Source organism: Pyxicephalus adspersus, chromosome 6 (genome assembly GCF_032062135.1).
Source record: "Pyxicephalus adspersus chromosome 6, UCB_Pads_2.0, whole genome shotgun sequence".
Lineage (NCBI taxonomy): Eukaryota > Metazoa > Chordata > Amphibia > Anura > Pyxicephalidae > Pyxicephalus > Pyxicephalus adspersus.
This window is the reverse complement of record NC_092863.1, coordinates 35,205,750-35,218,664: the sequence shown is the minus strand read 5'-3', so window position 1 is coordinate 35,218,664 and position 12,915 is coordinate 35,205,750. Positions and strand designations below refer to the sequence as shown.

The window sequence follows — 12,915 nt, the reverse complement described above, 5'->3', positions numbered from 1 at the left end:
TTCTCACACCAGCTTATATCAGAGGGAACAAATAGTGCACTAGATCAAACTCCTTGTGCTCATTTGATAACACATTCATATCTAGAACCCATAAACAACTACTGCAACAGAAAAATGGATTAGTATAATGACTATCTGACTGCAAATATATTAAAATGACTTAGCCTAAGTGCAGTGCAAAATAAGAAGAATTTCACAGTAGGCCGAATAGTGTTATCAAGGAAAAAAACACTATTCATCCATCAACAACTTGACTTTGAAAGCTATTGTTACCAGATAATATGCTTTGCCCATAAGGAGAAGCTGGATTAAAAAGAGAAGCTCAAAGATCGCTGTCACTTGAAAGAAGTTTTTGAAGTAAGTAGAGGGAATCACAAAAAAATATATCCTAAAATTTGGGTAATAATATAAATGTAAAACATTTTACATAAAAAAAAGGAAAATACCAAAATATGTTGGCACAAACATCTTATTTGTTAAAAACAAAGTTGGAGTGTTTTTCTCAATGCTTCTTTTACTTCTGCATTTCTAAGGCAATAAACCATTGGATTCAAAAGCGGTGTTACAATAGAATAGAAAACAGACACATATTTAGCTCTGTCAAATGAACTGATCTTTTTTGGTCTTGCATAAATAAAATATGTTGTTGAATAAAAAATAGAAACCACTGTGAGGTGTGATGCACATGTAGAAAAAGCCTTCCCCTTCCTCAGGGTTTTTGGAATTCTTATGATGGTCCATATGATAGAGATATATGTGAAGATGATTATGGATAGTGGTGCAAGGCTAATTAATATACTCAAGATGAAATCCACCAGTTCAGCAAGTGATATATCTGTGCAAGCCAAATTAAGGACTGGGGAAATGTCACAGAAAAAATGGTTGATTGTATTGGAGCCACAGAATGTTAACCTGACAATGAAAGTAGCTTTAAGCATAGCGATGGAAAATCCCAAAACCCAAGAGCCCACTACCATCAGAACGCAACAAGTGTTATTAATGATGACTGTGTAACGCAGAGGGATGCATATTGCTATATATCTGTCAAAAGCCATAACTGCTAAAAGCACACTTTCAGTGCAGGCCAGCGATATAAAGATATACAATTGAGCCATGCAAGAGGCAAAATGCAAAATTTTGTGTTGAGTCAGGAAGTAGCCAAGAAGAACTGGCATTGTGACAGTGACATACCAGATTTCCAGAAAAGAAAGACTACAAAGAAAGAAGTACATTGGCTTGTGGAGCTTTATGTTTAGTTTAATAGTTAAAATAATCACCAAGTTTTCTGTCACAGTTAAAACATATATTGTTAAAAAGACAAAAAAGAGAAAAAACTGGACATGTGTACGTGCTGGAAATCCAACAGGGAAAAATTCGCTAATGTTATTAACTTGATGCAGTTTCATCCCTGCACAGCCTAAAACTACTTTTAAAGAGCAAAGGACATCCTATAAGCTGTATTGTCAAGGTAGAATTTATTCACTTGATGTGTTTTCATCATGATATAACCTGGAATTGTAGCAGGTACATGAGACATTACATTTTAACTCCAGTCCTCTTTTCCTAAATCCTTTGGTTGAATTACTAAATTAGGCTCAATGAATATTCACCCTAAATACAATTTGCCTAAAATTTGATTAGATTTTTGGGCCAAGTGCAATAATTGGGTTAAGTACTAGGTGTAATTAACCACTTTAGGCTGAATTACATTAGATTTTGTAAAATATAATTGTTATAATATAGATGTCAATAGCTTTTTTATAAATGCTGGCTATCGCCTGCAGCCTGCAAAGCACTTGAACATACTATTGTCAGCAAAATTGTTGGGGATATCTGGGGGATTCATATGGCTAAATTGCAAAATAAATCAAAAAGCATGTAATGTTTCTAAATATTACAATAATAATAATAATATATTATGTCTAGGTATTAGGTATTAATAATATTATGTCTAGGTAAAAATAGCCATTTTTAAGGCTATTGCAAAGCCCCTAATCACAACATTGTCATCAAAAGTGGTGGGAGTAGGTATAGGGGATCTATGGAAGAATTTCTCAAGTGAAAAAAAAAAATTAGATGCAGGAGACAAAACATATTTATATAGCAACCAAGGGGTTAATTAGCACCAGAATGGTATTCATTAGCCCACCAGTGCTTGTAGATACAATAGGTTTTTGTCTTAAGTCAATCAGACACATTTCTGTAAGTATGACAATTTCACAGCATCACAAATTCCACTGCTGCAGACTGCCTTTGTTGCATAAACCTTTCCCATTGTGATCTGCAGTGTCTTTTTTTAACAAGAAAAAGCTCAGGTGTGAATGAGCCCTTAGTTCACATTGTCATACTGTCTTCATATTCTAAAACATTATATAACTGTTGCTGGAAAACGTAAGCACTGTCTTTATTAAAAATTAATTCATGATTAAAGACAAATTATTATAATAATATAAGCATAAAATAAACACAAATTTTAGCTGAAGCCATAGTGATTAAACAGAAAAACATTTCATAAACTTTCTATTTCATACAATAACCATTTGAACAGGTGGGGCTGTCATTTATTTGATTACTACATACCATAAAAATGCTGTGTAATTAGTTTAATAAAAAACTCCAAACTTACACTGTTTTGAAATAACTCAGTCTACAGTAAGTACAAATTGAGGAAAGGAAAATGTCTGAAGTAGAGTAATAAAATACATTTCTGCTATATGAAGGGATGTCAAAAAAGTTCTTCAGCATGTCAAGTATATGTTAGGTTATTAAACCTTTACAATAATATTAGACAATTGAAAGTGATTCTTTTTTATAAACAGTTTAAAGTTTTATCCAGAGAGAAAAAGGTTCTTGAGTTTTTTCTTCTAGACACAAGGGACCCTTTTTCTGTTTAAAGGATGCCAAGAAAGCTTTGCCTACTTTTCATGTGTTATAACATACTCTAAACTCTATATAAATATATATATTTTCCCATCAATAAAAGGAGAGAGGGGACAGGAAAGGTGATTTGGCCTTGAAATACTGGGCTTTGTAAACAAGACCTAAATTGTTAAAAGTGACTAAAAGATCCTCCTGCTGTCTGCATTTGAAAAGATAACATTTTAAAATTCAGTATATAATATTTGTTAAAAAATATATATTTTTATCTATTGAAAGAAGAAGGGAGGGGGTATGGGAAGATACAGGCCCCCTCCCTTCTTCTTTCAATATTTACAATATTTACAATCCAGGCTAGGCAAACATATTTTTTCATATATATTTATGACCCCTCCCTTTACCCTCTTCTTTTCCCTCCCCCTAGAAAACGTTATTACATTTTTATCTGTTATAAATGTATTTTTATCAAAGAAGCCAAGATACACATTTATCAAGATATACCTACCTCAATATACATCCCTATCTAGATAGTCTCCCTTGCACCTCATGCCTGCATGTCCCTGGAGAGGGGACAGAGGATGTTGGGTGCTGAGTTGGGTGTCAACAGTTTTGGACAAGTGATGTAGTCCAAAAATCGACTCAATGAAAAGCAAAGCAGGTGTATCAGTAGGTAAGTCAGCAACAATTGAACAGGAACAAACCATGTTCAGAAGACAAACCAGGTCAGCAATATATAAGATTACCTTACAGTTCTCACTCTGAGCCTTACACTGACCTCCTTGTGACTATTCTGTGATTTTCCATGAACATTCATGTGGGAAACAATCATGTAGCATGAATATCCCCCTAACCGCTAAGCCCGTAATTTCTCGCACTAAATATTTTTGCTGTTTTGGTTAAGCCCGTATTTTTTCGCCTACACTAAAATCCCCACTTACCTGGTCCCGCTGTGCTAATCCAGCGTCGGTTCCGTGTTCCAGCGTCGGGTCCATGTTCCAGCGTCGTCCTCCAGCGTTCGGTGTCCCTCTCCTTAAAAGAAAAAGCCGGCCGGCTTAGAGGAGAAAGCCCGCTGGCTTTCTTTTCTAAGCCAGCCGGCTTCCTCTCCCTCCTCTCCCTCTCCCTGTCCCTATCCCTGTGCCTCTCCCTGTCCAGCGTCGATCGCTGGACAAAAAAAAAAAAAATACTCACCTTCTTCCTCCGCTCCTCCGGACACGTCTTGTGTCTTCTGTGTTCAGCCGGCGAGTGCAGAGACGATCACCGGGGTTTCCCGGTGACGTCGCTGCGTGCGTCGGCGCGGGAGGGAGGCGGGGCGGCAAATTCAAAATTTTGCATTGAGTTCCTTTGTATTGAACTCAATACAAAAAAGCTGTATTGAGTTCAATACAAAGAAATCCTTATATAATATATATATAATTGTATTATATATATATATTATATAAGCTACTGTACATTACATTTTACACTTTTTTTTTTTTTTAACTTTTTTTAGTTTTTTTTAAAGATTTTTTTTTTTTATGTTTTTTTTATGTTTTATAAAAAAAAAATTTAATTATTAAATTTATAAAATTTTGGACATATTTTGGTGAGTTATGCGGTAATTCGGTGAATTAGAGCCTACAATCCAAAATAAATTTCCATGCAAAAAATGTAACACTTTTTGCATGGAAGTTTGGAAAGAATTAGAATACCCGGCATTTGCGTACGCGTCCCTCGGCGATTCCTGATGATGCACGTGCGTGCGCCCGTCGATGAGGGTCGTAGCGGAAAATTCAAATTTTTTGTATTGGATTTAATACAAAGTCCTGCATCCAATCCAATACAAAATAATAGAAAATATATTTATGTGGTTTTGTCTATAGGTATGTGACGGACACTAGGGAGGTGTTTTAGAAAAATATATTACTATACATTATACCGAATTATCGCATTTTCAGTATTTTTCATCAATTTATGTGTTCTTGTTTAAGCTGATTTTTGTGTTTTTCCTTTAATTTTATTAAAAGTTTTTTTTTTTTTTTACATGATTGTGTGTTTCAAACATTTTTTATATTCATGATATCTACTAGAACCCTATTCGGACATATTTCTGTAAGTTACAGGTCTACAATTTAAAAAAAAAAATTTCATGAAAACCTGTGACGCTTTTGGAACAGAAATCTAGAAATCAGTGTAACGCTCAGGTGGATATGCACATGACTAGGTTCACAACTTAGTGCAATATATACTGTATATGTGTGTTGGTGTATTATGGCAGTATCCCAATAACTTTCTTGTGTCATCTTTTAACTAAGTCTCTCTCCATTTAGTGAGACCCCTGCCTCACTCCTTTACTAACGTATACCTCCCTTCTTGTTCAATCTACCCTTGGATCTACCCTAATCCTCCCCTTCCCCCCTTGCCTCTTCCTACCAACCATGCCTCCCTTGTGTGGGCCAACTTCCCCTTTTTCCTTTTCTCTTTCTTCATGTTTCTCTTTCTTCCCCTCTTACTCCCTCATTGCAAAAGCTATAGTAATACTTTGCCAAACCATTTTTTTTGTAATAGTTACGACCATTGTTTAGGAATTGTAATATACAATCTATTTCTGGTAATAGGTAAACAATACTATGCTCCCCCCCCCCCCCCCCGCGCATTTTCTTCACTGTGAATGAGAGCACATAAAATCTTGTGTTGTCAAAACTCTCTGTCAAATTCAGCCTTGAGTTTTATCCAAGATTTCAAGCTGTTGAACCACAGTGCAGGTAAACTGGTATTGGTGAATATAGTCTAGTTTGATGGTCAAATTAAGTTAGTCCTAGTGAAATTCAATAAAAGCTTAAGGATCTAGGGATAAGCTAACACCTAAATTGTCATTTATGGTAAGTATGAACTTGGATCTTATTCCTGTTATGCAATAAAGTGTAATATTAATAAAAAGTATCATGGAGAGCCCATGAGGATATACTTTCATTAGTGAAGCTGGGTGATCCAGCAAACCTAAAATTGATTTCCTAAAAGTCATTTGGTATTTGTTAGCAAATGTTTACAATTCTAGACCAGATCCATTCCAGGTTTGCTGGATCTTTCATCTTCACTGATGAAATTGTATCATTGGATCATTGGAGAGTTTATTAAATCAGGGTCAAAGACTCTTTAAAAATAGACTTTAAAAAATAAAGTATCTTGAACTTTTGTGAGACCAGATAATTGCCAAATTGAGAGTTGGCTATTGATGGGGTTTCTAAAACCAGATCATCAGTAATGCATGGTTAAACACATGATAAACCTGCACATTTGGTGGTCCTGCCTAGTTATTGAGCCCTATTGGAATGAGATCTTCTCTGTATGCTCAGAATTATATGATCAGCATTTAACCCCCTCTCCTAAGATTGCACTATTATCACTACTCCTTGGGTCCCTGGCAGCTTTAATGGCAGCAGACCTGCCCTCCTCCCTTTTTCATCTGGGTTGCTTGGGTCAACAAGCTCATTAGACTGGAAGAACTCAGAACCCTTGATCATGACAACACTGAAGTATATAGTGGTTAATGTTCTATATACTGTTTATTTGTTAAAAGCATTTTTTCACAAGTATGTGTTGTAAAAAGCATTTGTTTCTGGCTATAATAAATCCCTTTATTGCTAAATAGACAAGCAAGAATGTCACAGGTAGGTACCATAAAATAAACTTTACAAATAAATTTACTACAAAATCTCTATAATGGGTGGAAAAAATATCTGATTTATCAGTTACTTAATTGGAGCGTCTTTTTCAATGCTTCTTTTACTTCTGCATTCCTAAGGCAATAGATAATTGGATTCAAAACAGGTGTTACAATTGAATAGAAAATGGAGATATATTTAGTTTTGTCAAATGTGCTGATCTTTTTGGGTCTTGCGTAAATAAAAAATGTTGTTGAGTAAAAAATTGCAACAACTGTGAAATGTGAAGCACAAGTAGAAAAAGCCTTCCTCTGCCCCTGGGTGTTTGGAATCCTTATAATGGTCCGTATGATAGAGATATATGTAAAGATGATCAAAGAAAGAGGCCCAAGACTAACTATCATGCCCAGGACAAAATCCACCAGTTCAGCAAGTGATACATCTGTGCAAGCCAAATTAAGGACTGGGGAAATGTCACAGAAAAAATGATTGATTGTATTGGGGCCACAGAATGTTAACCTGAAAATAAAAGTAGCTTTAAGCATAGCAATGGAAAATCCCAACACCCAAGAACCTGCTGCCAGCAAAATGCAACAATTGTTGTTCATGATGACTGTGTAACGCAGGGGAATACATATTGCTACAAATCTGTCAAAAGCCATAACTGCTAAAAGCACACATTCAGTGCAGGCCAACGATATAAAGATATACAATTGTGTCATGCAAGAGGCAAACGCTATCATTTTGTGTTGGGTCAGGAAGTGGCCAAGAAGAATGGGCACTGTGACAGTGACATACCAGATTTCCAGGAAAGAAAGACTGCATAGAAAATAGTACATTGGCTTGTGGAGCTTTATGTTGAGTTTGACAGTTAAAATAATCACCAAGTTTTCTGTCACAGTTAAAAGATAAATTAGTAGAAGTATAGTAAATAGAAAAAACTGCATCTCTGGACGTGTTGGAAATCCAACAAGAAAGAATTCACTGACGTTATTAACCTGATGAGGTTTCATTCTGCTGTAATCTGTAATTGTAAAAAGTACAACAAGCAATAAAGAAGGCAACACATAAACCGATAAAATAAGTATCAATCTGCATTATAATTATTATTCAACATTACATTGAATAGTATTTAATTTTTTAGAGTAGAAAAAGGAAAGTAATATGTGCTACTAATAATTATTTATAAATAGAAAGTATTATTACTAACATTACTAAAACCATATGCAGTGGTATTATGTTTATTTTTACAGGAAAACAAAAACTAAAAATCTCACTTTTTCCAGAGATATTGGTCTGGTAGCCAAAGTTATTATTTCAATAGCTTAATGGCCATGGACAAATGAAACAAACTGCAATAAATATATCGGCAGAAAAACTGCCCTAAACCTTTCAAAAGGTTGTCTAATCTCTGAATTTAGGTATGCTTTTATAATATACTAATCTTATACTGATCTGATCTTGGAAGTAAAGCAGAAATAGTAGTCTTCCATTTAATGATTGAATTTCTTTATGTATATCCCAAGTTGTTTTTGTAGCTGTTGAGTGCTACTTGTAGCTGTTGAGTGCTACTATTTAAAATACTGTTAACTAGTAGCAAGTTTTTTTTTTTCATTTTGGGTTAGGTAAGTAATTTTATTTAGGGAGCATTAGCTTCAGATTTTACATTAGGGAGAGAGGAGTAGTAATGCAGTTAGAAAGCACTATCTAACAGTAATCAATAAATATGACCCTATCCAAGTACAATATAATGTACAATAGTTTAATAACTTTTTAAGATATGTTTATAATTATAAAATACATACAGAAATGTTTGGTAAACCTTATTGATCATGAGATTGTGTAATTTAAAAAAAAGTTTGTGATAAAATAATAATAATGCACAATATTATGTCTATGTATGATTGTTGATTGTTAACAATTGCAATTACTGTACATTATGTGCATTATTTGTCTTACCGCTGTATACAATTTTGTCATCTCCTCCCTTTGATTACTGCCACACATGAAAGTAATTATCACAGAGCATTTGAACATATGAACCCAAATTGGGTGCTGATTTTCTTTTTAAGATCTTACAATAAACTTACATGCAGTGACTGTCCTAGGGAGCATTTAATACAAATACAGACATCAAATGGGTATACAATTTAGCACTCAAAGTACTGATGCACCTTGATAAAAACAATATTGATTTGGCTAAATTCATCCATGCAGACTGCTGATAGGAGGGCTTTTAGAATTTCAGAAATTTTCTTACACATAACGACAAGAATGAAAAGCATTGCATATAGCAGTGGATCAAAAAAGGGTTTGTCTTTCTGTTTATATATCATATGTCCAACTGATTCACGTGGAATATTATTTGTAATGTAACCACTTTGAGCTCCATTAAGGTTTTGTTCTAAATCTAGATTCAATCCAAATAAATATAAATTGGGCCATGGCCTTTCTGATTTACAAACAATACAAAGAAAAAGTTAATGTTTTGCCTATTTACTAACATTTCTTGTTATCAGTAATACAACAATGATCAAGCAAATACTTTGCCCTGTAAACTACATTTATAGATTAAAATAGATTGATTAATAGATATCATTATGCATTTACCAAAAACAAACAAGATTGTGAAAAAAAACAGTTACTGAGAAATATGTATTGTCACACAAAAAAAAAATCATAAAATAGAATACCTTAACCAAAGGAAAATCTTGCATAGGGTACTTTTAAAGAGCAATGTCATGTGGCATTTATTTAAGTCATCTCATGTGTATTTCATGAAAATTATTTCTCAAAGGAAAGTCATGGTCATTATGGTATTTATTGTTGACTGGGGACCAGTCTACCACTGTCATAATGAAATAAAAACCTTTGGGAGAATACCATTTTTTGAAACATAATGTTTACTTTTTTATCATATAACTTAACAGCATACTACTTTTTTGAAAAAGATTATAGGATTTTTAAGGCACTCATTACATTTTATTTACCATTAAACAAAATTTTCCAGATTTGAAATTTAATGATAGCATTTCGGCATTCATTAGAACTATGGTAATAGAGATTAATTCACAAGAAACAAGATGTGTCAACAAAACCTTAATAAACATCAGGGAAAAACATTATTGAACTTGCAGAAAAACAAAAATATTTTAAATAAATGTGGAAAATGTGGTGGTGATGCATGTAGAGCAATATAAAAATATTTTGTTTAAAAATAATGAGCAATAATAAATGGTATAAAACCATCCCTCCAATAATGCAGAAATGTTCTACAAAGAATATTCCCAATTATTGCCTTGGAAAGAGTACCATCAATCAAGAAATACATAAAATTTTGAATGTGAAATACCCAAAAACACCAACATTTTTAAGTTTTCCTAAAGTTCATAAAAATTTAAAAAATATAAAAATGCTAGCAAAATGGTGGATAAATACTTGGGAGAACATGTATACAGTTTACCTCCTTTTTAAAAGACACTTTGGACCTATTGAGATTAGTTGAAAATTTAACGGTCCCTGAAGATGCACATCTAGTAGCAATTGATATAAAGTCTCATACTCAAAATGTACATACTCAAAAGGGTATTGATATTGTTAAAACTTTTCTGTATTAGAAAATTATGAACAGTTGGGAAAACAATTAATTCATTCTTGGCCTGCTACAGTACATTTTGACGAGAAAGAACGTTTTTTTTTTATTCCCGATTCTACCTCCAGGTGCAAGGGGTTGCGATAGGAACTTACTGTGCCGCATTATATGCCAACCTGTACCTGGGAGGGTGGGAAAGGATAGTTTTCAGTGATGATATGTTCTCTGAGTATCTTCCCCACATATTAATATTAATGTGGAGAAGATACATAGATGACATTTTGGTTATTTGGCAAGGACATACAGCACTCTTGGAGGCATTCATACAAAAGTTACAGAGAAATCAATACAATTCAAAATTTATGATGGATTATAACTCAAAAAAGATAACATTTTTGGATACTGGGATTGAAATTACAGAAGACCAAACTTTAGCCGTCAAACTATATAGAAAACTCACAGCAGGAAATATGATATTAAATGCGAGCAATGCACATCCTGAAAGCAAGCATTCAATACTCTCAATATTTGAGAACTAAAAGGAGTTGCTCAGAAGAACAAGAATTTGAAAGACAAGTGAAAGAGTTAAGAAGTAGATTGATAGAGCGAGGATACATAAGAAAACATTAAAAAAAAGCCTACTAGAAAGTGAAGTATAAAGATAGAGCAGAGCTGCTCTTTGAACCTAGGGAAGAAAAAGAATCAAAGGATAATATTCATTCATTTCTGACATATTCACTACAGCATTCAACTATAAAAAATTTATGCCAGAAATATTGGCACATCTTAATCAATAATCCTAGGATTAAACCATTTTTTGGTGATTGCCCTTTAAGTGTCCTATAGAAGGGCATGGTCCTTGAAAGACAGACTAGTTAAAGGTCATTTTGATATTAATCATGGGAGTGACAAAAACAAAAATGGAACATGTACTTGTGGAAAGTGTAGAGAATGTTTTCGGATTTACAAAAATGAGGATACACATATCCTTATTCCTGTGTTTGTACAAGAATATATAGGACCATATGTGAACTGCACCACTAAAAATGTGATATATCTAGCTTTCTGAACATGTGGAGGGTATTATGTAATAAAAATGAAAAGTTAATTTATGAGCATACATATTACATAAGGAATGGAAAGATAACTACCCCATTACGTTTCTATATGGGCCTGTACCACAACTTTAATACTGATGACAATAGGTTTATAGATAGAGAGATATTGTAAAATTATTTTACAAAAAGAAACAAAATGAATTTATTAGTTGAATGTCACAGAGCACCCAGGATAAAACAAAATTATGAGCTTCAACCAATTTTTATGAAAGGTTTTGTTTTTGTTTTTTTGCCACTAAACAAGCAAAATTGTTAATGATTGTGATGATCATTTATTGTTTAACAAAAAAAACAAATTGTAATTGTGTGATGTATATATGAAAAATACACACTGTAAACAAGTGTAATCCCCTATGATAAAATATGTTTATATATATATAAATATATATATATAGTATATTAGCATTGTATAATTTTTGCATTGATTTTTAGAAATTAAATGGTATTAATTAAAAATGAAAGAAGAATGTGGCAAATAATAATATATATACCTTACGTCCTTACATGCACTGAAGTTTAACTGATTTCTAAAAAGAATATTTTATTAATAGAAGAAAATGCCATTTGTGTTAAAAAGTAATGCAAATTTCATGTTTCTGCATGTATCAAAAAAAAAATGAAAGAACATGGTATTTGTATAAAAAAAATGTAAACTTGTATTTCCACGTGTATCAAAGTGTTATTGATCTTGGAAAAAACTGTCATAGATATAAAATGGCACACCACTGTAGAATAACCTATAAATCAAGTACAATGATACTGGAACTGATGGACTGTGCCTTGTAATATAATCCCTTTCTTTTAACAGCAGTCCACCCCAGCAGCAATCACTGATTTGGAGCTGCCCATCTGATGTCTTCATGTGGAGAGCAGGCTCCTGTTTCCATTCCGGTACTGAATTGCAGACAGAGAACTGGCTCTCCGTAAATGGAGTTCTGTTTTTTAAGCTCTTAATCTTGTATAGAGCAACCCATGTGTTCTAATACAAGAAGTTAGATGCAGCATTGACAGCTGGGGAACAAGAAAACTTTATTTAGGTTTGGCTTTGAGTTAGTCAAAGAGTCATTGATACACTTATTTGAGCACACCTGAAAAACACTAAATGAAAGGAAATAGCCGAGGGCTCTAAGTTGCTGTACGTGAATGGTGCATGCAGGGAGCATGGAGGGAATACAGTACATCATTGTAACATCCTTCATGAAACCCATCCACATAAACCTGAATGGACTGACTAGTTCAGATGGGTTCTTAATTGGATAACATAAATTAAGTAAGTGTAATGATTTACAGGATTTTTCAAAATGAGAATATATTATAGGGGTGACATTATGATAAAACATTGTAATGTTGTAAATTTGCAGTATTTTTTGATGTTCCAAATTTTTCCTAAGGAAGCAAAACCAGTGAAATGCTTTGAAACAAAATTGGAACAAATGAAATGAAATTAAGATACCAGGTGAACATGTTTTTTCATGTACTCACTCTACTATTAATTTTGGTATTATTTCTGTACCCCTTCTTTAATATCCAAACACCACAATCAGCCCCCATAGCATTGAGGTAAACCCCATCACTCTTGAGGTTCAGCCAAGTCTCAGACTCCAAATCCTTGCATCTCACCTTTATCCCAGCCCTGTTTATTCTGACCAATGACTTTATCCCATGCCAACTTTTCCGCACTACAATG

At 33.6% G+C, this 12,915-nt stretch overlaps 2 protein-coding genes across 2 annotated transcripts; both read right to left on the bottom strand.

Moving 5' to 3' along the window:
• Positions 1 to 476: 476 nt before the first annotated feature.
• LOC140332703 (olfactory receptor 226-like) lies at positions 477 to 1,406 on the bottom strand. The gene has a single exon (XM_072413895.1). It carries the CDS (start codon positions 1,404 to 1,406, stop codon positions 477 to 479), a length of 930 nt encoding a protein of 309 aa, XP_072269996.1.
• Positions 1,407 to 6,601: 5,195 nt separating this feature from the next.
• LOC140332702 (olfactory receptor 6B9-like) lies at positions 6,602 to 7,531 on the bottom strand. Its single transcript, XM_072413894.1, has one exon. It carries the CDS (start codon positions 7,529 to 7,531, stop codon positions 6,602 to 6,604), a length of 930 nt encoding a protein of 309 aa, XP_072269995.1.
• Positions 7,532 to 12,915: the final 5,384 nt, after the last annotated feature.

Coding starts and splice junctions, on each gene's coding strand:
- LOC140332703 (XM_072413895.1), bottom strand. CDS start 1,406: ATGAAACTGCATCAAGTTAATAACATTAGCGAATTTTTCCCTGTTGGA.
- LOC140332702 (XM_072413894.1), bottom strand. CDS start 7,531: ATGAAACCTCATCAGGTTAATAACGTCAGTGAATTCTTTCTTGTTGGA.